Genomic DNA, 19,817 nt, shown 5'->3' on the forward strand with positions numbered 1-19,817 from the left:
ATATCGAGGGGTTTGACGACGCGCTGAACGCGGAAGATTCTCACGCTGCGGCTCAGGCGATAGCACGACTGGCCGCAGTCGGGATAGATGCGAACGGCACTCCCGTGGCGAAGGGCGACGCGGTGGTCGAGGAGGAAGAGCTCTTCAACCTCGATTGAACTCTTCTCGTGGATTTCAAAACTGCAGCAAGAACAACACAATTATTCCAAACAACTCATTCGCTCGCTGAGCGCTTGCCGAGGTCTCCAGCGTTCATGATCTTGAAGCTGTATACGCTCGTGTCCAACTCGACCACCACCTTGTACTCCCTCTCCTCCACGGTCGTCAGTCCGGTGACCTCTCGCAGGTAACCCTCGGCTGTGTACGCCCGCTTGGGTCCGAGCACCGCGACGACGCCCCGCTCGAACCACCCGCCGAGACCCACCGCAGCCTTCGCCGCGTCCTCGTCTCCATCGTCGAACGAGGACGACGTCGCCGCGGTATCCGGGATGGCGTCGATATCCCGCGGCGGCCACTCGCAGCTGAGCGCGGGGTCACCCGAGTCCTGCGGCGGCCAGTCGCAGCTGAGGCCGGCGTCGTCATCGTCCGAGCTCTTCTCCACGCTGTAGTCGTCGTCGTTCAGCTCGATGACCCCCCAGGTGTACGTCTGGTCGTTCCTCGGGACGGCGCAGTATTCTCCCACACGGAAGCGGTTGGCGCGGTCGAACACGAAGTTGCAACCTTTCTTACCGCCGATCCACCGAGCGCCGACGCGTTCACCCTTGATGACGTCGCCGATCTCGACGCGGACGCCGCCGACCCACGCGCCCCCCTGCTGCTTGGGGTCCGCGGGATTCTCCGGGGAGGAGTACTGCCGCGTGATGGCCTCCATCAGCGTTCGACTCGCGGTGTTCGGGAGGTCGGAGAGCCGCCGTTGCAGGACGCCAATCTCCTTCGAAATGGACGCACCGCCGCTGCTGAGAACCTCGGCGTTGTAGAGCACAGAGTCCGCCTGGACGAGGGTCTCCCTGAGCGACAAGCACGCCTGGCTGACGCTCTCGCATGCGTTGGCGACGGACCTGCTCGCGATGGTGGCCTCGCGGCACGCGCGGACCATCTCGCGCACCGCGACGAGGAAGCCGGCGATGCACGCGGTGAAGACCGCGAGCAAGATGGTGGCGAGGCCGCCCAAGAGGACCTTCAACCCGAGTGTGATCTTGGCGGGTGCGGCAGGAGCCGGGGCGGCGACCGCGGCAGCGAGCTGGATGACGTGTGAAGGTACCGCCGGCGGCCGCAGAGGGGCGTCCGGAGCGGACACCGCGTTCGCGGACACGACGACGCGCGCTCGGCCATCTCGCGGGAAACGACTCCGCGAAAAAATCGAGTCAGCAGCGCTCCGGGACACGACGCTGGCAGCGGCGCTCGAGTGAGACGGCCGAGCCCGCGCCCGACGGGACGCGAGGGCTCGCGCGGGAACGAGCGCACGGGGCGTCAAGCTCGCCCTGAGCATCTTGCCCGAGCCCCCTCCGGCTTCTCTCTCTGTAAAAGTGTGTCACCGCGAACGACAAAAGACTCAAAAATAACGGAACCCTGCTGGTGGCGGGATTCCACACGTGACACGTGATTGGATCTCCGCATAGATTCGGGATTCCGTTTCACAAAATATCGGATCGACGCCATTGATTCTTACTGTTTGCATGTTCTTCCATCGTGATAGTTTACGCTTACTTGTAAGAAGTCGAAAGTTTCTGCCACTCGAGAACGGCGGTTTGTTTCCGCTCGCCTCATTGCGCGCGACGACGTGGCCAAGGCGGACGTGTGGCCACAGGCTGACGTTTCGTGGCTCAGAAATGGCAGCGCAGATGATGAGCCTCCTCCGAGTCGCGGGTCAGCCCGTCGCGGGGCGCAATCCCGTGTCGAGGCGTCCCTCTCGTCGTAAGCAAGTGCCCATCTGTTCCCGCGCTTCCGCAGCCTCCGCTGTCGCCTCCGCCGTCGCCTCCGATGAGCCCCTCGCGAAGCTGAAGGGCGTCGAGTTGAAGCGGGCCACCGACGGGCAAACCGTGGACGCCGCCTCTATCGTGCCCTCCTCGGGGCGCGTGGTGGTGCCGTTCCTCACGCAGTTCGCTGACTTTGACTCGTGGGAGCTCGCGCAGAAGCTCGTGGACGATATCCCCGAGCTGGACGCCAACGGGGTCACCCTCGTCGCGGTCGGGATCGGATCGGTGGAGGCTGCCAAGGAGTTCAGCCGGCGCACCAACTTCCCGCTCGACCGCCTCTATGCGGACGAGACCGCGGCCGCGTACCAAGCCCTCGACTTCGCCCCGGGCTTCGGTCGCGCGGGCGGTGAGCTCGGTTGGATCGGGGAGAAGCTCCCCTTCGTGAACGGCTACGCGAAACTCCTGGTCATGTGCGCCGGGATTGGCTCGCCCGGCACCTTGGGCGCGGTCTTCGGCGGCTACATCGGATCCAAATACAGGGACCCGATCTTCCGCGAGGGTTCGAACTACGATAACCCAACGATTCGTAAGCTGATGGACGCCACGCTGGGGGGCGGATACCAAAGGCCGTTCGAGCTCGCCACGCTGCGCCTGACGAACATGACTGAGATTCTGTCCAACTGGGAGGACCTCGCGCCCGTGGATGACAACCTGCTCGTGCAGCGCGGCGGGTCGCTGGTGTTCCAAGATGGCGCGTGCGTGTTCCGTCACAACGACGCCGGCATCCTCGGGTACTGCCCCGAGGAGAGGCTCGTCACCAAGGCGCTGAGCGACGACCCCGCGGCGCCCCCCGACGCAGTTGCTACGCTTCACGCCGCCGCCGCTGACCGCGGCGCCGATGTCGACGACCTCTACGCCTCCATCTCGGCGATGGAGAAGGCGAAGAAGGGCGATCGAAGGGTCAACGGCGAGGAGCTCAACGGTAAGTGGAGGCTGGTGTACACGTCCGGCACGAAGAAGGTCGCCGCGAACCTCAACCGAGCCGGGTTCGGCGGGAGTTACTTTCCTTTGCCCGCCGTTCAGTCCTTTGACGTCGCCGCGGGCCGGATCCGCAACGGCATCTACCTCGGCCCGGTCAAGTTCTTCTTCGACGGACCGTTCGTGTGGCGAGAGAAGCTGAGCATGCTGGAGTTCACGTTCACCAGGGTGAGCCTCGGGCTCGGTCCCCTCGGGCCCTGGTCGTTTGACATCGACGACGGCAAGTGGGACGCGGTCAAGGCGGCGGAGCAGTCGGCCAGCGAGGGCCAGGGCAAGGTGGAGAAGGGCAAGGCCAGCAAACCAGGAGCGAACCCTTTTTTCAAGTTCGTGTACACGGACGATAAATGCATCGCGGCCAGGGGGCGCGGCGGCGGGCTGGCGATGTGGGCGAGGGAGGGCGAACCCGAGACGGATGCAAACTAAGGTAGCCGATGCTGTAGCCGATGCACGTGGTAAAAATTCTCGGAACAGTGAATCGCCGGGAGTGTTAAAAGTGTTCGCGCTCGTTCGCCCGGCAGCGGCACTGCCGCGGGCGCGGAGGACAGGGGAGCTGTCCTTTCTCCGCTCTCGTCATGTTCTCAGGGACCGATGCCGTCCTGATTCCGCCCCGGGTGCGGGATGGCGAGCCCGACGTGGCGACGGTTGCGATCGGCGAGGGTGCGCCGGGAGAGCTGGTGGTGACTTGCAGGGTCTGTCAGCGCGCTCACGCCAAGTACACGTGCCCGCGGTGTTTCATGCGATACTGCGGGCTTCCCTGTTATAAGGCGCACGATGGACGCTGCGTGGAGTCCTTTCACGGCGAAAACTTCGGCGACGCCCTGAAAGGGACGCGAGCCGAAGACGAAGGGAAAAAGCGCATGACGGAGATACTCGCCAGGTTCGCCAAGATGGACGCGGGTGACGCGGGTTTTCAGGGCGACAAGGTGGATTCCGACGACGATGACGAGGAGGGGGACGAGGATGATGCCGGCGCGTCGGCGCCGTCTTCGTCGGGGGCGTGCATCCTGTCGGAGGCGAACCTCGAAAAGCTGGCCAGGGGTGAGGAGCTGTGCGCGGAGGACCTCTCCCCTGAGGAGCGCGCGGCGTTCGAACGCTCGGCGGCGACGGGCGAGCTGAGTCACATGGTCGAACCGTGGAAGGCGTGGTGGACGCTTCCCGAGGCGACCGACATCGTCCTGGCCAGCGACGGCGGCAGGCTCGTGCGAGAGGTCGGGTCCCGGGTTGGATCCGCGGTGAACGACGAGTCGCCGGCTGTCCCGCCTCCGCCGGACGAATCCCTCCCGCCCCTCTCGCGCCTCACGCCAGTGAAACCCTCCCTCAGCTTACGGTGGCACCTACTCGACGTGCTCGGCGCGTACACCCTGACGTTGAGAGCGCACGACGGTGACTGGAGCGCGGATCCCCTCGCCGCCGTCGCCGCCCTCCTCTCGCTCTCCGCGGTTCTCGCCGCCGGCGCGGCGCGACCGAGCCGGGGAACGGGCGGGGCGGGGGACGCGGCGTCGACGGACCTTCCGTGCACGGCCGCCGCCGCTCTGCACGGCGTCGGATCCAGGGCTGCATCGAGCGCGAGCGGCGTCATGGCGGCGGCCGCGGCTGCCGTTTCCGCGGGCGGCATGACGCGCGACATCCTCTCGTTGCTGCGCGGGGGTCGCGGCGCCGTCGTCGTCGCCCTCGCAGACACGCGGCGAATGGTCCTCGCGGCGGCGGCGGAACTGTCCGAGCGCGGCGCGGTAGATGACGTGAATGTCGTGAGGGGACGCGGAGGTCGACTCGTTCGCGGCGCGGGCGGGGGTAGGTCCAGGCTGTCTCGCGGCGCGCTGTCGCGGCTGGAGCGAAAGGTTTTCTTCCTGCTCTGCTGGGTCAACGGGCTGACAGACTCCGCGCGCGGCGGTGAGGACGACCGCGCGGACGAGGGGGTGTTCGAGATACTGCGGGGAAGACTGGAGCACGAGCTGAGGGCGAAAAAAGAGGCTGAGGAGGTCGCTGCGACGCGCGCCGCGGTGGTGCACACTTCGCAGAAGCTGGTGGCGGAAGTGGTCCAGCAGTAACTTTTTTGCCAGCGGCGACGAACACCGATGGCGATTTGTTGACCTTGCACTGTTGCTTGCAAGGATTTGAGATATTATCTCAAACCGCGAGAAGATCGCTTCCAATAATAGACTATTCAAGCAGAGTCATTAAGCATCCAGGCACATAAAACGTGCTAAAAAACGTGCTGTCAAATTTCGAAAGCGAGCTGACGATGGTCTCGGGACTCTCGGTCAGCGGTTCAACATCGAAAAACGTTGCTGGCGGCCAGCCTGGGATTTTTTTGGGGATTCGTCAGCACCGATCCTCTGGCTTCTTCTCTTCCCCTGCCCAATTTCTCACGCGCGCAAGCCATTCCGCGTCGCAGAGAAGCATTCGAAAGATGCGTGTTACTCGTGTCTTCCTCTTCATCGCCCTCGTGGCGGGCTTGATCCGCAGCGTTCACGGTGCGTGCGATCCCATCCCGTTGACTTCCCGTTGCACGTAATTTTCGCTCACGGGGCTCCTTTCTCCCCGGATCGTCGTGCCGCGCGCGCGCTCGGGACGTCCCGTCACGCGCTTGCACCCGCGCGCGACAGTTTTTCACGATCGTGATACTCCGCGATGTGGACGTCTCGGTCGAACCCTTTTTCCCGTTGTCCATCCCTCTCGCACCGTCCTCCGCCGCGCCCCCCAACGAACACGAAGCGAAATTCCCAACTGTATCTGACCGGAATTTTTCAATTCACCCTTTAGGCGTCGAGTGCAACATCGCGCGCGCGATCGAGCTGTTCCCGTGCCAGGCGGACGAAGGGAAGGAATTAACCGCGGCTCAGCAAAAAGAGTGCTGCAATGGCATTTACCAGACTAAAATTGAACTCCCCACTCCCGGCTCCAATCCGGTCACTTACACCCGAACGGAAACTGGTTCAACCGACCTTTGGGCTAACTCTGGCTGCTTCTGCGTCAAGGCAATCACCGACCAGGACACGACTTTCTTCAACACCGTGCTCAAGGAAGCGAAAAAATGCGCAACATCGTATGGAGCCAAATCCTTCGTCACGTGCACCAACGCCAACGGACTGACGGAATGCGATACCAGCGTGTTCAGTGCCTGCCCAGGTACTCTACCCACCAATGGCTTTGTCGGTAAAACTCAAGCCCAAATCAAGGCAGAGGTTGAAGCGCGTCCCGCCAAGAAGCCTCCTGCGCCTCCGCCTATTTCTATTCCCCCTACGGCCACGGCCAAGAAAGTTCAGCTCGATCTCAGGCTCAAGGATGCCACTGGATTCCTCGGCGACACTACGGCCGCAAAGAATAAAAGGAAGGAGCTCGAAGAGAACCTTGCCAAGGCTCTATGCAATTGCGCTTCCCCTACCTTCAAGGTGAAGATCGTTTCCGTCTCGAAGGGCTCCACCATCGTGAAGGCGGAGGTCGTGAAGGAGGGAGGCTCGCTCGATTCTCAAGAACTGACTAGCATCAACACCCAGACGAGCGCTGGGCTTGGGTCGAGTCCCTCGATGAGCAGTTACGGCAACATCTCGGCGACCGTTCCGGCACCCGCCCCGGCCGGCCAGGCGCCCGCACCCATCCGCGAAGCCAAGACGATCGATCTTCCCGGCAATCTCAACTCACCTCCCGCGAAGCTCCCAGGCGCCGTGACTGGCATCCCCCGCATTGGTCTCGACGGCTCTGAGTACGATGGAGGCTTCAATATCACCAACGACGACTACCGTGCGTCCATTGCTGGACAGATGCTTCCCGGCGTCGTCATGGCTGTTCTCCTCGTCGTCATCATGATTCTCATGCTCGTCGTGTACATCGTGGCCACCTTGTGCGGTCTTACCTTCTGCAAGTGCTGCAACGGCGCCTACAAGCCCCGCAGGTTCAGCAAGAAGGATCTTAAGATCAACAAGCTGGTATGCCTCGTTTTCTGTGCCGTCACTGCCGCTGGCGCCTTCACCGTCTTCGCGGAGACTCCTCCTCTCCTCGAAAACACCAAGGACCTCACTGGTGCCATGGCAGACACCATCTCGGAGCTTACGAAAAACGTCACGAAAATCGCGGATGCCATGGACGCTGCTGCCAGTGATCCACTCCTGAAGATCGGTGACGTCAGCAAAACAACTACTAGCATGAAGGATGCGATGAAATCTGTGGATAACACTGTGCAGAAAGCTCAGGATCAGATCGAGGAATACGTCGACATGTCCGGCTTGTATGTTACCATCGCGGCGGGTGTCATGTTTGGCATCACTTTCATCGTTTTCGCCCTCGGTTTCATCGGATTCTGGCGTCTCCTGATCTTCTTCACGATCATCCTGTCCATCATGATGGTCGTCGGCTGGATCGTCTGGGGCTTGCTGAGCCTGCTGACGGTCTTTGTCGATGACCTTTGCTGGGCCATGAACGACTACCTCAGGGACAGGTACAACTCTGACCTCAGCCAGCTCATCCCTTGTATGGATCCCAATGTTGCCGTGAAGACCATGAACGTCGCGAGGGAACAGGTCGCGACGGGTATCGCCGCCGTCAACGATCAGCTCGAAGAGTACGCTGGCTCAAACCCGTACCTGAAGTACCTGTGCTACAACTACGCGAAGATCCCCTTGAACGATCTCTGCAAAAACCCGACCATCTACCACGAACTGAGTTACTCAAGGTTCGTGTGCGAAGCTGAGAACAAGAAGAAACTCACGTCGAAGAATACTTGGGCTTCATGGGACGCCACTGTCAATGACTTGATCATGTTCCCGGATGCCTTCTGCCCGTACCCGACCAACTTTTACAGTGTCCCTCTTGGAAACTTCAGCACTGGTCTCAGGCCGCTCCGATGCCCCTTCAAAGGTTACAATGAACCCGCTATGACTACGGTGAATGAGTTCGCGATGGGACAGTGCTACACCATGAAGCAGCTTCCCTCCGATGTCTTCGACGCCAAGGCAAAGACCGCCAAGCTCGCGCAATACGTGCTCGATGTCGTCCCCATGATTGAGTCGCTTCTCCAGTGCGAGCTTGTCTCCACAGCCTTCTCCAGGATGGTTGGCCCTTGCGACGGCATGGCTACTGCTCTCACCAGCCTCTACGCTGGATTCCTCCTCGTCGCCATGGGCTACTTCCTCCTCTGGGCCTCCACGCTCGTCATCATCTCCCGCCTGCAGTACTACAGGTCGTACTGTGTCGACGCGGACAAGTACTAAAACCCCCTGGGACCTTTTCGCCACGCACGCCGTGCGTCCTCCGCGACGCCACGCCTGCGTTATCTTGCGTTATCATGATTGAATAATAAGTGTACACATGATCAATATCGAATGATGAACACATTTTCAAGATTGACTACTCTTCATACAGAAGGATATCGATTCGTCCGCGGCCACGGACACCTTTTCAACCCGCACGCGTTTGTGCTCCAAAACGCCAGCTGACTTGCACGATGACAATATCGAAGAACAACACAGAACCGCGCACAGAGGACCGCGCTAAGAGGATGGCCAGTCATTACATATTCAGTTTCTAATTGCGTGTCTCCCCTATGAGGACCCGTCGAGCACATCCCCCGCGCTTCCCTCCCTCGCGGCCCGCATCGCTTCGCTCCGCGCGCGCATCGCCTCCCTCGCCGCGTTGCTTTTGGTTGCGAGCGCCACGTCGCGTCGGTGTTGTTCGGGATTCATGGGCTGGTACCCATCCGGCACGTCCACGATCGGGGTTTTTTTCTTCCGTATGGCGCGTGGGGGCATCTCGAACGGGACGAGCTCGTGCTCCTCGAACGCGTGCCTCTCCCCGGGGAACACCCGAAGCTTTCGCATCATCTCCCTCCGCAGCTTGTTCTTTGGCAGCATCCGCTCCACAGCCTTGCGCAGCACGAACGTGGGTTCCTGGTTCATCATTTCCCTCGCCGTTCGCTCAACCAATCCACCCACGTAACCGGTGTGACGATAATACTTCTTCTGATCCATCTTTCGTCCCGTAAGCGTCACCTCCGCGGCGTTCACCACCACCACCACGTCCCCTTCGCTCTTGTGCGGCTGATACGTCGGCTTGTCCTTTCCCTGCAGCAGGATGGAGAGTCTGGACGCCAACCTCCCGACCACCTCGCCGCGTGCATCCACTAGACGGTACCTGAGACCCTCAGTTACCACGTTGCGAATGTGCGACATGCCTCCCGTGAACTTGTATGACATGGCGCCCGCAGCCGTTGGTCCTTGCACGAAGCAGTCAAATAAATGATCGCCCCTCCCGTGACTGAACTTGAGCTCAAGGATCCTCGTCTCCGCCAGGGTCTGCCCGCGCGATGGCTCGATCAATATTGGACAAGAACTCGAGTGCCTCTGTCTGGAGTCAGATCGCTCGGAACGGCTCTTGCTTCCGTTTGGCGCTGTCTGATCTGTTGAGAGGAAACCCTGCCCCAAATCGTTCAGCAGCACAGCAGTCTGGCCTGCTGGCACTCATCAGCTGCTCACGCAGGCCAGGCAGTCACAGGCAGTCAAGCGGAGCGGATATTTGTCGGCGCGGCTGTGCGATCGTCCTGGCAAACCCAGCTGCGGGCCAGCACTCGCCGATCCTCGGCAACCACGAAGCCAAATATGGCGATCGTGACATGCCGCGCTCCAACCCTAGCCCCGGTCTTGGCTCCAGGCGCTCGCCCGACGCGCCGCGCGTCCGTATCGGCTTCGTCCGCGTCGCGATCAACTGGCACCTCGCGAATCGTTTCGCGGGGTTCTCGCCTCCGCGCGGCGCACCTGGGTGGCGTCGGTGATGACGCAGACATGTACGACGAGGACGTGGACTACTCAGGGAACCTTTGCATGTTTCTGGACTCCGCCAGCGAGGAGGAGTGGGCAAAGTGGCTGCCCTCCGGCATCTTCGCGGGCGTCACCACCAACCCGATCATCCTCGAGAGGGACGGCAGGGAGTGTAACATCGCGGCGCTCACGGAGCTGGCGAAGGAGGCACTGGCGTACGACGCCGTGCAGGAGTTCCAGGTGCAGACCTGGGGCAAGACCAGCGACGAGATGTGGAAGAACGGCATCGCACTCGCGAAGTATGACCCAGATGTAATTGTGGTCAAGGTGCCCGGCACGTTTGAGGGCATCAAGGCGGCCAACGCGCTGGTGACGGACGGGATCAGGGTCACGATCACGGCTGCGTACGCCTCGCATCAGGCTGTGCTCGCGGCGGCGGTGGGTGCAAACTACGTGGCACCGTACCTCGGCAGGATGAACGACGCGGGGAGGGACGGATTCGGCACCATCGTCGAGATGCAGAAGACGGCAGACAAGCTGGACAGCGACATGAGGATCCTGGTGGCGAGCGTGAGGAACGTCGGGGACATCGCCAAGCTGGCGGCCGCGGGTTGCGATACGTTCACCATCAGCGCCAAGGTTGCGGAGGACATGTTCGGGGACCCGCTGACCAACCAGGCGACGCTCGACTTTGAGGAATCTGCCACGAGGATCGGCGCCTATCGCGAGGCGGAGGAGGCGCAGGAGCGAGCGAGGCTCGAGGCCAAGGCGGCGGAGGCGGCTGCTGCTGCGGCTGCTGCGGCGGAAGCGGCTGCTGCTGCGGCTGCAGAGCTGGAGGGCGGCAGCAAGCCGGATGAGGACGACGCGAGGGTGTAGACGAGGCGGTGCCTCAGCGACGGGATCTAAGTGTTACGAGGTAGTGCTACAATTCAGTTTCCACTTTGCAAAGTGCTGCGAAAATTCCTGCCGGACGTCACTCAAACAAATCTGAACATCCCCGCCGCCAGTTTGCGAAGCGGCGTTGTCAGGTTCGGCACCATCCCGGCTGACAATTCATCGCGAGTAGAGTAAGGGCTAGACATGACACAGAACGACGGCGGCGACATCGAGGCGCTCCTTCGAGAGTTCCCGTCCCTGGCGCGCCTCGAGGACGGCAGAGTCCGTTGCGCCCTGACGGGTCACGTGATGGCGCCCAGGGTCGAGGCGGTGCAGCCCTACGTCAGGGGCAAGAAGTACGCAGCCGCCCTTGCAAAGGATAAGCACATGGAGTCCCTGAAAGAGTTCGAGCCCCACATCGTGCGGTCCAAGTATCATCCCGACAAACTCTTCTGCCGCATCACGGGGAGGCTCGTGCAGGCGAAGGAGAGCGCTGTGGTGCAGCACAGCACGGGCAAGAGGTTCGAGCGAGGCATCGAGCTGCTGACCAGCGGCGAGGGAAAGCTGCTCGACGAGAGACCGCCGGAGGAACTACTCGCAGAGCGGGAGCGATCCGAAGAGGCTCGAAAGGTAGCGTCGGAGGCGAAGAGGCGAGCAGCCGCGGAGGCAGCCGCGGCGCGAAAGCGAGAGGCGAAGGTTCCTGACGAGGACGACGAGTCCGAGGAGAAGATCGATCCGAAGGTGGCCGCGGAGCGCGAGCGCATACGCATCAACGGGGGATTCTCGAAGGAGATGGGGTGCTGGGTACCCCCCGCGCACGTGCTCGAGTCCGAGTCCGAGTCCGACGAGAGTGAGTCCGAGAGCGGATCCGGGTCCGACGCCGAGTTTGACGAGTTCCCGGAGGGCTCCGACTCGGAGGACGACGTACTCAATCCGGAGGTGAGGATGCCAAACTTGGCCAAGATCATGAACCGCGTCAAGAACTCGGGAAAGAAGAGCCGCGACGCGCCGGTCGCGGTGGCTGAGGGAAAGCAGAGGGGAAAGGTCACCGCCGGTGGGGGCGACGCCTTCGACTGGACACAATCCTCCGGGGATGCGCGCGCTGGAGTGGGAGGGAAGAAGGTGACGCACAAGGCGGCGACTTCGGCGGGCGTCAAGAGGTCGGCGGAAGGGGGCGTTAAACGAGGGAAGAAGGCGAGCTCCAAGCCCGCCGTCCGCCGAAGAACCTAGAAGTCTTGCTCCGTCAGGTGCTTACGCGGGCTCAGTCAGGTGCCTTCTCGCAACGTTGACTTTCGCAAAATCACACCAATCGACCATCCTTTGATTAGAGATCGAGCATTTTTAAAAAGTTTTATAGACTACGAATATAATGCGAAGAAGCGACACGCCGCACCAGTCAGACTTTTGCCCATTTTCGGTTTTTTTCTAAAAACGAATATACTGCGAAGAAGCGACACGCCGCACCAGTCAGACTTTTGCCCATTTTCGGTTTTTTTTCACGCCTCGTGAACTTTCCAATTTTACGGACTTCGTCTTGCCCAACGCGCACGTTTTTCCGCGGCTCGAAGGGTCGTCTGAAAGTACCTTTGCTGGGTTTCGCCCCCGCACGCGCACTCGCACTCGCGAAGCGCACCCAGTTCGAAAGCCACCGATCGCGGTTCTGCATCCCCGGTGCTCCGAAATGGGTTCGAGTTCTCGCTTCAAGAAACGGAAAGCCCGAGACCATCCGGAGTCGGCGGCCGCGAGTGACGAAAAACCCGGGGCAGGGGTTGGTGGCCCCTGGAGCGTGTCGATTAACTTTGTTGCGGTGAGTGCCGCGGATCGGACCCGCCCGCTGCTCTTCGCGATACCGCTTGATGCGCGCGCGGCATCTCTCGCGAATTCGACCTTTGCTGTCTGTTCGTGATCTTTGATATTTGCACGCGCCCTTCTGCGCTCACGACACCGCCGACAGTAACACAACCTCCCGCCCCCCACTCCCCCGCCCGCTTACCCGCCCAAAAAGCCCTCACTGCGGAAAACATGGGTTCACCCCTGACGAGCCGATTCCTTTCTCCCTCCTCCGCAGGCATTGGCGCGCGAAGGACGCAGTCACTCAAAGAAATCTTCGCGTCGTGGGTCGACAACCAAGGATCAGACGCTCGCGGAGCCGCTCGTTTTAGAGGTGCGCGACAGAGCCCGTGCGGACGAAAACACACCCGCCCCGGCTAGGAATCCGTCGCCCAGATCCCCGCGTCCTCCGGTCTCCCCCGCGTCCTCCGGTCTCCTCCTCCTCCTCTCGCCGCCCGTTCTCGCATCCATTTGCGTCCTCAACGTGCCTCGACCCTTTTTAATCCCATATCGACCCATCGCTGACAGTACCCGCCCTCGACGCAGGTCTACCCCGGGGAGACGGCGAAAGAACTCTGCGAACGAGTGCTTGTAAGAGGTTTTGACTTTGGGCGCACGCCGGAGGTGACGTGGGGGGACGTCCGCGTTCCTCTGAAAGATCGCCTCGATCAGCTCTCAGGGGAAACGTCCGGACGCATCGAACTCGGCTCAGGCACCACCACGTTCACGGTGAAGATTCCGTCGGGCGCGAGGGCGGCGACGGCAGCGAAGCCCTCCTGGCGTGGTGAGGCTGGCGGCGGCGCCGGGGTTCAAGGCGAAGGGTGCCCCGATGTTATAGTTGACGCAGGCGCCGATGGAGTGCCTCAGGAAAAGACCGAAGTCATCTCCGGCCACGTCGGCGAGGGTTTCCCAGGGATTTCCCGGGACGCCCCCTCGCCCCCCTCAACCTCTGGACGTAACCAAGATTCGGACGATATGGGCGATGGCAGACCTTCTCGCCGCAGCGCACGAAGGCCCACGCGTGCGCCAGACAACAGTCAGGAACCTCAACAGCTGGAGAAGCAGCAGAAGCCGTCAATACAAGAACGCCCGACCGCAGCAAACGAAGATGGAGGACCGTTGAATAAATCTGCCGGAGAAGGTGCTGCTGCGGAAAAGACCTCGCTGCGGGTCCCTGGGCCAACGATTGACGGCACCAGTGAAAGGGCAAGACCGTTCCATAACTTGTCGAGCATCTACGCGCGTACAACTTCTATATCTTCCTTGCTCGTCGAAGCGCGTGTCCCGATGGACAATAAAATCGTGGCCAATCTCGCGCCCAGCGAGGCCGAGAATGTCGAGAATGCCGAGAATGCCGAGAATGCCGAGAATGTCGAGGAGGAGGGAGGTGATTTGGATGAGCTCGCTGCGGCAGGACTGCTTGCGGTGGCTGCGAGCAACATGGTTCCCACTCCTCGCAAGCGCAAAGCCATCGCGACGACACGCGTGACGAAGATTGAAGATACCAGTGGCGGCAGCGAGGAGGACAAAGCGGACGGCCAAAGGAAACCACTTGAATCGAACGCGTCGCCGGAGACCCAAAACAGGGGTAAAGGGTGGAAGCGCAGCTCCTCGTGGGATGCGCAGGGTGCCCGTCTTGGGGACGGTGCCATGGATTCCCAAATGACACCTCGCGAACAGGAAAACATCTACGCTTCTCGCCGGGTCGAAGGTTCAGATCCATCCTTACCTGGCGTCGACAGTCAAGGTCAGGAGAAGGCTATCAATCAAACATATGGGGAACGCAATCTCCTGAACTACCTTCCCTACCAGCAACCGTCGCCTCACCTCGCCTCGCTGTCAAAGGAGGCAGCGGCTGCGTCGCGTGCGGTTGTACAGGCATTTGCCATCTCAGCACAGCTCAGGCGCTCCACCGTGGGCGATATCGTATCCAGGTTCTACAATCATCAGCCTCCGTCAGTCCGCGCGGGTGAGGGTGAACGATCCTTCCACAATGATCCCACCTCGGCTTTCAAGAGGCCTTCGCGGGGTTGGTGCTCGGCAGTTTCCGTGCCCAAGGCTGCGGCTGCGGCTGTTCGCGCAGGGTACTCGGGAGACACTCCAAGTGGAACCGTCGGCGATGAAGCGATGAATCCGATGATGCAGAGAGCGTCAGTAAACCCTGGTAGCCGGGCGAACAGTCAGGCGCTGTGGCAGTGGCAGAATGAGCAGGCAAGTCTGGCACTATCCAACCAGCACCACCACTCTTGGGGTGGGTTTGTCGGTGCGTCAAAGGATGAGCGTTTCAATCTCCCCGTATCGCGTGAAGCCTTCAAAAAGGCACGCAGGAAGAACTCGATAGAAATCTCCAAGCTTAGCAGCGTGATGGAGCAGCTGCGCCGCGTGGTGTCCTCCATCAAGGAACCACTCCCTGCAAAGACACGCGCGATAGTTATCTCCCGCGCACAGAGAATACTGGAGGGCATATGCAAGAAGGCAGAGTGCATCCCAATCAGCGAGCGCGCGCCACTCTCTGCTGCGGTTGCAGAGGTTCAAACATGGGTGCATCAACAGCTGGACCAGCGTTTCGATCTGAGGATAGATCATGACGATGAGGCTGTCATGGAAGGGTTGGCAAGCCTTGTTGCAGCTGCGGACCTCGCTCGATGACAGCTATAAGTGTTAGCCTTGGCGTTATTTAAATTCACTCTGTTTTTGCCTGTGGTTCGTCTGCACGTAATAAAGTTTTTTTTTTTGAGCTGTTTGTGACTGGTTGTGCAGTTGAGGGGAACGACGTTATTTCGCCGCACGTGCGTTTCTTTTGCGCGGTGGGTCTTTGCTCGCCGAAGCGGCGAAACGATCAAGCTACTAAATAGCTACACGACGGCCATCTGGGAACGCGAGACTTCCGTACTTTCGAACTTCCTCGCTCTATTCAGGTTTGACTCCGACGCGCACGCTCAGTGATGCTCGAAGGATTCGACAGAAGATGGAGTGAGAACTGGAAGGAGAGGGCAGTGGTCTTGGCCCTCTCGTCACGGTTTCCTACAAGCGCTGGCGAGCAGTGTCAGAAAATGCGACTTGATGAACTCAGACGCATCTCTCAGCGCATTCAACTGAAATCTCCGCCGTCGGCGCCTTGGCAAAAGGTGTCATCAGGCATTGACGCCGAAGTAGAGAAGCAAAATTTGGCTGTCGAGGAGGGCACAGCGGAAAGACTGCAGGAGCTCGCCAGAGAGCGAGCCGAGGCTGAAAGGATGCACGAGGAGTGGATGCAAGAGTCACGAGCAAGGATAGAACGAATGAAGGCCGAGACCGAGGCTGAGGTGCATCGGGTGGAGTCAGCAAGGCAGACCCTGCGTGGAACGCACACTGCAAAATGCGACTCTGCTTTCCACTCAGAGGTGAGCTCAAACGCAGAATCCACGAAGCAACACCGCGAGGAGGAAGGGGAGAACAACTTAACACCGTGTGACGACAGCGTTGACGCGAAGGGAGAAGCGAGCTGGATCGATTCGCTGGTGGTGCCCTCACTGAGTGCAGTGCGAAAGCACTCGTTCCAGAGAAGCTCGCGTCCCTTGCAGCCAGAGAAGCATCAGAAGCTTCCTGCGAGACTGAGGCGAGCGTTCGGATTCATCCTCAGAGATCGAATATTGCTCCACATTCTCGCAGTCGTTGTGATGACCAAGGCAGGAAGGAAGAACGGAAGGATATCCAAGCGCAGTGCTGAGTCACCAACAGAAAGCCCCTGCGCCAAGCCAGTCCATCTAGTGTCTCATCTGCGCGACGTGTTCGCCGCTTGAGGGCGCCCTTAACATCCTGATAATACAAACTCTAGATATGACGGAATTCCATCGTCCCATATAATCAGAGGTCTTCCCAGAAACGCGAGGGCGCTTCCGTTTGCCAGACTACCTCATCACTTGATCTTCGTCGTCGGACTCACTCCGACGTCAGAAGGTTTCCCGTTCTCTTCCGCGCGCGCTCTGTGCCTCCAGCCAAACATGTAATACACAAGCTGAGACGCAGTGTGTTTCATTCAGTTTCGGTGCTCCTGGTAAGACAAATGGGCGTTGTGCTTTCATGTCAGCGAAGCTTTGAATGGACGAACTTCACAATTTCCCCCACCTCGAACGACGCGCGTGAGAACTTGTTTATATGGCAGCTGATGGAGGAAAGGAAGTCCGGGCTCCGGTTGCAATCGTCTTCTAATGCGCGATTTCCATCGCCGGCTTCCTGACTAGAACAAGTAGATTCGTTCTCTCCTGCCTTCTCCTCCATGGTCGGTGTCGCCTGTTGCTCTGGGCGATCTGGAAAACTGGGACCGGCGATTCAGAAAGTCTCGTCGCTCGTTTCGCGCCAAAACCAACGTTTGGACACTATCTATAACGCGGCTGCCTGCACACCGTCATGGCCGATGCATCCACGCACGAACTCGTCGGTTGCGAGGTCACCCTCAAGGGCCTCAACGCCAAGCCCGAGCTGAACGGCCGCCTCGGGAAGGTCAAGGCGTGGCTCCCGGATCGCGGGAGGCTCCAGGTGAAATTGCTCGACGACGACGGCGTCGAGGATCGACGAGAGGCTCCGCTCGCGGTCAAGCCCGACAACGTCGAGAAGGTGGACATCGCCGACAAGTTCCGCAACATGAAGGTCAACAATGGTCGCACGGGAATCAGCGCCAGCGCCGCCGCCGATCTGCTCTACACCGGCGGTTCCATCAAGCCGCCCGCCGACTGGGACGGCAAGGGGGTCACGGACTTTGAAAAACGCAGGCCCCTCTACGACGAGCTGGTGCTGTCCTTCACGCTGAGAGTCGATGACGAGTACAAGTTCGCCGGCGAGATGTGCGGACTTTTCAACTACATGGCGGATGGCCACTCGCGAGCGCCGGAGAAGGGCAGCCGCGGCAACTCGGTGTTTCGAGAGTTCATGAGATACGTACGAAGAGCGCGAAAGGTCGGCCTCCTCGGGTCGTCTTGGTTCACCGACGAGAACATGGAGGAGCTGGCGACGTACGCCGCGGACAGCGGATACCTGTACCAAGCGTGGGAGAAGAGCGACGTCACGGCACATCTCGGCGGAGGTGGGTTCACATCGATGAGGCTGCGGGGTTACGCCGAGAGCGTGTGCAAACACGGGTTCGGCAATGAGTGGTTCTCCGACGACGACTACTCTGACGGATACTACGATTCAGAAGATGACGACGGCGAGTACGATTCAGAGGATGACGACGGCGAGTACGATTCAGAGGATGACGACGGCGAGTACGACGACGAGTACGATTCAGAGGAGCGTTGAGCCGCGCGCGTGAAGCTCAAAAACCCCGTTTGATGTACGATTTACCCGTAGACTATGTATTCCGATTCGCCGAAGCGCCGGAGCGAGAAAACAAGCTAGCTAGACTAACGCTCAGTCGACGCCAGGATCCTCCGCCGGTGATGCGCGTACACGAGTGGAAAAGCAACACAAGGTGTGATGAAAACTCTATCTCAGGCTCTCCTCGATTTCCTCCAGCGTCTTCCCCTTCGTCTCTGGGACAGTCAGGTAGATGGAAGACAGTGCAACAACTGACATGACGGAGAACAGATAGTAAGTTCCTGCGGTACCCAAGTTCTCGTTAAGGGTGGGCAGGTACAGCGAGACGAGAAAATTGGAGAAGAAATTGGTAAGTGTCGCAGTGCCAACAGCTGCGCTGCGGACCCGTTGAGGGAATATCTCGCCGACGAGCAGCCATGCAATCGGACCAAACGACACCTGGTAGGCTCCAACGTACGCAAAGATGGCAGCAACTGAAGCGCGCGCAGTGAAGGATGTGCCCGCTACGTCTCCGCTGGCCATTGTTTCACTGCAAACCGCAAGCGTCAACACGGAAAGTGTCATAATGCCGACGCCGCCGAGTAGCAACGGCCGTCGCCCTGCAGAGTCCACAAACGCCACCGCGACACCAGTCATCAGGAGCTTGAAGAAACCAAGGATGACAGCGACGCCCGCACCATCCGCTGGGTCGTATCCGGCGTTGATGAATACCTGCTCGGCATAGTACAACACGCTGGGTTGACCGGTTATCTGCTGGAAGAGCACGACGGAGATGCCGATGTACAGGGGCCGCAGGTTCTCGCGCCTGAACAGCTCGTTGATGCCGCCGACATGGTGGTCGGAGGATACCATCCGTGCCATCTCCGCATCCACGATGTCTCTGTTGGCCTTCTTGCCTCGTACCTGCTCGAGTGCTTCCCTCGCCTCTGAGGCGGGGCGACCGCGCTGCAGAAGCCAGCGCGGAGAGTCTGGCAGGCGAGACATGCCCAACATCAGCACTGCTGCCGGCACAGCCGGGGTTGACAGCAAGCTCCTCCACCCTTCGTCCTGGCCGAAGATGACATACGAGCCCAGGTATCCGAGCATGATGCCTCCGACGATGAAGCCCTCTTTGAGGGATATAAGCAATCCCCGGACAGACGGCGGCGCGGTCTCCGCGATGTACATCGGTGCGGCGTGCATGGCGAAACCGATTCCTAAACCGTATGTGAATCTTCCCATAATGAGCACACCGAGCGACGGCGCGAGGCCCTGGACAATCGCACCAGCACCATAGAAAAGTGCGGCGAGCTGCAGCTCTGTTTTACTCCCGAACTCGTCGCCCACCTTCACCGCCGCCGCCGCGGATGCGAGTAGCGCACCCGCGAGCGAGGTGCTCACGACCATCCCCTGCTGGAACGAGTCGAGCGCATACCAGTCCACGCCTGACGTGTTTGGGTCCATTATGGAGGTGAGCGCGCCGGATGTGGTGCCAATGTCCCACCCAAAGAGCAATCCGCCGATGGCGGGGAAAAGGAACGCGAGGCCAGTCGCCCTCCAGTCCACCTGGTCCGGCCGGCCTCCCCCACCCCCGGGCCTCGGCTGCAACAGTCCCACGCGGTCTCCTGAATCGGATTCGTCCAGCTCAGAATCGTTTGGCTCCATGCTTGAGCGAGGTTGGTAACCGTAACGGTGACCGTGTCGTAGCATGATCCCGAGGTCCTCGCGATTCTTGGAACGGGACACGCCGCTCAGGGGCGCGCGCACACCCTCGGCTCGGGCAAACACAAAATTCTTCACGCGGCTGCGATTTTTAGCTGCTTCCGGTGAAGCCGAAACGCTGGCGAAGCTCGTCGAGCGGTGGTTCCGGGCACACAGAGATATGAACGCGCTACCTGATGAGCCAGAGACGCTGGCGGTAGCGGCGCTCATGCGTTTGGTCGCGTCCCTTCTCTTCCCAGTGTGGCCCTTCGCTGGGAGGGAAGGATATAATAGTCTTATCATAGTTGACGTGGCCCAAAACTGCAGCTGGCCAGTCTGCCAGTGATGCCAGACTGCCACAGCAAGAGATCAAGAATATCCGAGACTCGCTGTGACGGGATGCGTCGCTGTTTCGGTCGCGCTCTGTGCGCAA

At 60.4% G+C, this 19,817-nt stretch overlaps 11 protein-coding genes across 11 annotated transcripts; 8 read left to right on the plus strand and 3 right to left on the minus strand.

Annotated features, from left to right (window-relative positions):
* Positions 1–214: 214 nt before the first annotated feature.
* MICPUN_100036 (predicted protein) lies at positions 215–1,489 on the minus strand (the record flags this gene model as incomplete). Its single annotated transcript, XM_002501697.1, has 1 exon — positions 215–1,489. One exon carries the CDS (start codon positions 1,487–1,489, stop codon positions 215–217), a length of 1,275 nt encoding a protein of 424 aa, XP_002501743.1.
* Positions 1,490–1,844: 355 nt separating this feature from the next.
* On the plus strand, positions 1,845–2,711 carry MICPUN_81276 (predicted protein; the record flags this gene model as incomplete). Its single annotated transcript, XM_002501312.1, has 1 exon — positions 1,845–2,711. A coding segment is annotated over one exon (867 nt), but the record flags the coding sequence as incomplete, so codon positions are not given.
* Positions 2,712–3,526: 815 nt separating this feature from the next.
* On the plus strand, positions 3,527–5,002 carry MICPUN_100038 (predicted protein; the record flags this gene model as incomplete). The annotated part of the gene is made up of 1 exon (XM_002501313.1): positions 3,527–5,002. One exon carries the CDS (start codon positions 3,527–3,529, stop codon positions 5,000–5,002), a length of 1,476 nt encoding a protein of 491 aa, XP_002501359.1.
* Positions 5,003–6,733: 1,731 nt separating this feature from the next.
* MICPUN_100039 (predicted protein) lies at positions 6,734–8,161 on the plus strand (the record flags this gene model as incomplete). Its single annotated transcript, XM_002501314.1, has 1 exon — positions 6,734–8,161. The coding sequence occupies one exon, from the start codon at positions 6,734–6,736 to the stop codon at positions 8,159–8,161; it is 1,428 nt and encodes a 475-aa protein (XP_002501360.1).
* Positions 8,162–8,725: 564 nt separating this feature from the next.
* On the minus strand, positions 8,726–9,091 carry MICPUN_74025 (predicted protein; the record flags this gene model as incomplete). Its single annotated transcript, XM_002501698.1, has 1 exon — positions 8,726–9,091. A coding segment is annotated over one exon (366 nt), but the record flags the coding sequence as incomplete, so codon positions are not given.
* A 666-nt stretch (positions 9,092–9,757) lies between these two features.
* Positions 9,758–10,417, plus strand: MICPUN_72552 (predicted protein; the record flags this gene model as incomplete). The annotated part of the gene is made up of 1 exon (XM_002501315.1): positions 9,758–10,417. A coding segment is annotated over one exon (660 nt), but the record flags the coding sequence as incomplete, so codon positions are not given.
* Positions 10,418–10,783: 366 nt separating this feature from the next.
* MICPUN_57819 (predicted protein) lies at positions 10,784–11,809 on the plus strand (the record flags this gene model as incomplete). The annotated part of the gene is made up of 1 exon (XM_002501316.1): positions 10,784–11,809. One exon carries the CDS (start codon positions 10,784–10,786, stop codon positions 11,807–11,809), a length of 1,026 nt encoding a protein of 341 aa, XP_002501362.1.
* A 513-nt stretch (positions 11,810–12,322) lies between these two features.
* On the plus strand, positions 12,323–15,108 carry MICPUN_108084 (predicted protein). Its single transcript, XM_002501317.1, has 3 exons — positions 12,323–12,386; positions 12,648–12,743; positions 12,956–15,108. Exon 3 carries the CDS (start codon positions 13,697–13,699, stop codon positions 15,056–15,058), a length of 1,362 nt encoding a protein of 453 aa, XP_002501363.1. The 5' UTR covers positions 12,323–12,386; positions 12,648–12,743; positions 12,956–13,696; the 3' UTR covers positions 15,059–15,108.
* Positions 15,109–15,462: 354 nt separating this feature from the next.
* On the plus strand, positions 15,463–16,191 carry MICPUN_57821 (predicted protein; the record flags this gene model as incomplete). The annotated part of the gene is made up of 1 exon (XM_002501318.1): positions 15,463–16,191. The coding sequence occupies one exon, from the start codon at positions 15,463–15,465 to the stop codon at positions 16,189–16,191; it is 729 nt and encodes a 242-aa protein (XP_002501364.1).
* A 607-nt stretch (positions 16,192–16,798) lies between these two features.
* On the plus strand, positions 16,799–17,686 carry MICPUN_100042 (predicted protein; the record flags this gene model as incomplete). Its single annotated transcript, XM_002501319.1, has 1 exon — positions 16,799–17,686. One exon carries the CDS (start codon positions 16,799–16,801, stop codon positions 17,684–17,686), a length of 888 nt encoding a protein of 295 aa, XP_002501365.1.
* MICPUN_113379 (sugar transporter) lies at positions 17,668–19,393 on the minus strand (the record flags this gene model as incomplete). The annotated part of the gene is made up of 1 exon (XM_002501699.1): positions 17,668–19,393. One exon carries the CDS (start codon positions 19,391–19,393, stop codon positions 17,873–17,875), a length of 1,521 nt encoding a protein of 506 aa, XP_002501745.1. The 3' UTR covers positions 17,668–17,872.
* Positions 19,394–19,817: the final 424 nt, after the last annotated feature.

Source organism: Micromonas commoda, chromosome 4, assembly GCF_000090985.2.
Source record: "Micromonas commoda chromosome 4, complete sequence".
Taxonomy (NCBI): Eukaryota; Viridiplantae; Chlorophyta; class Mamiellophyceae; order Mamiellales; family Mamiellaceae; genus Micromonas; species Micromonas commoda.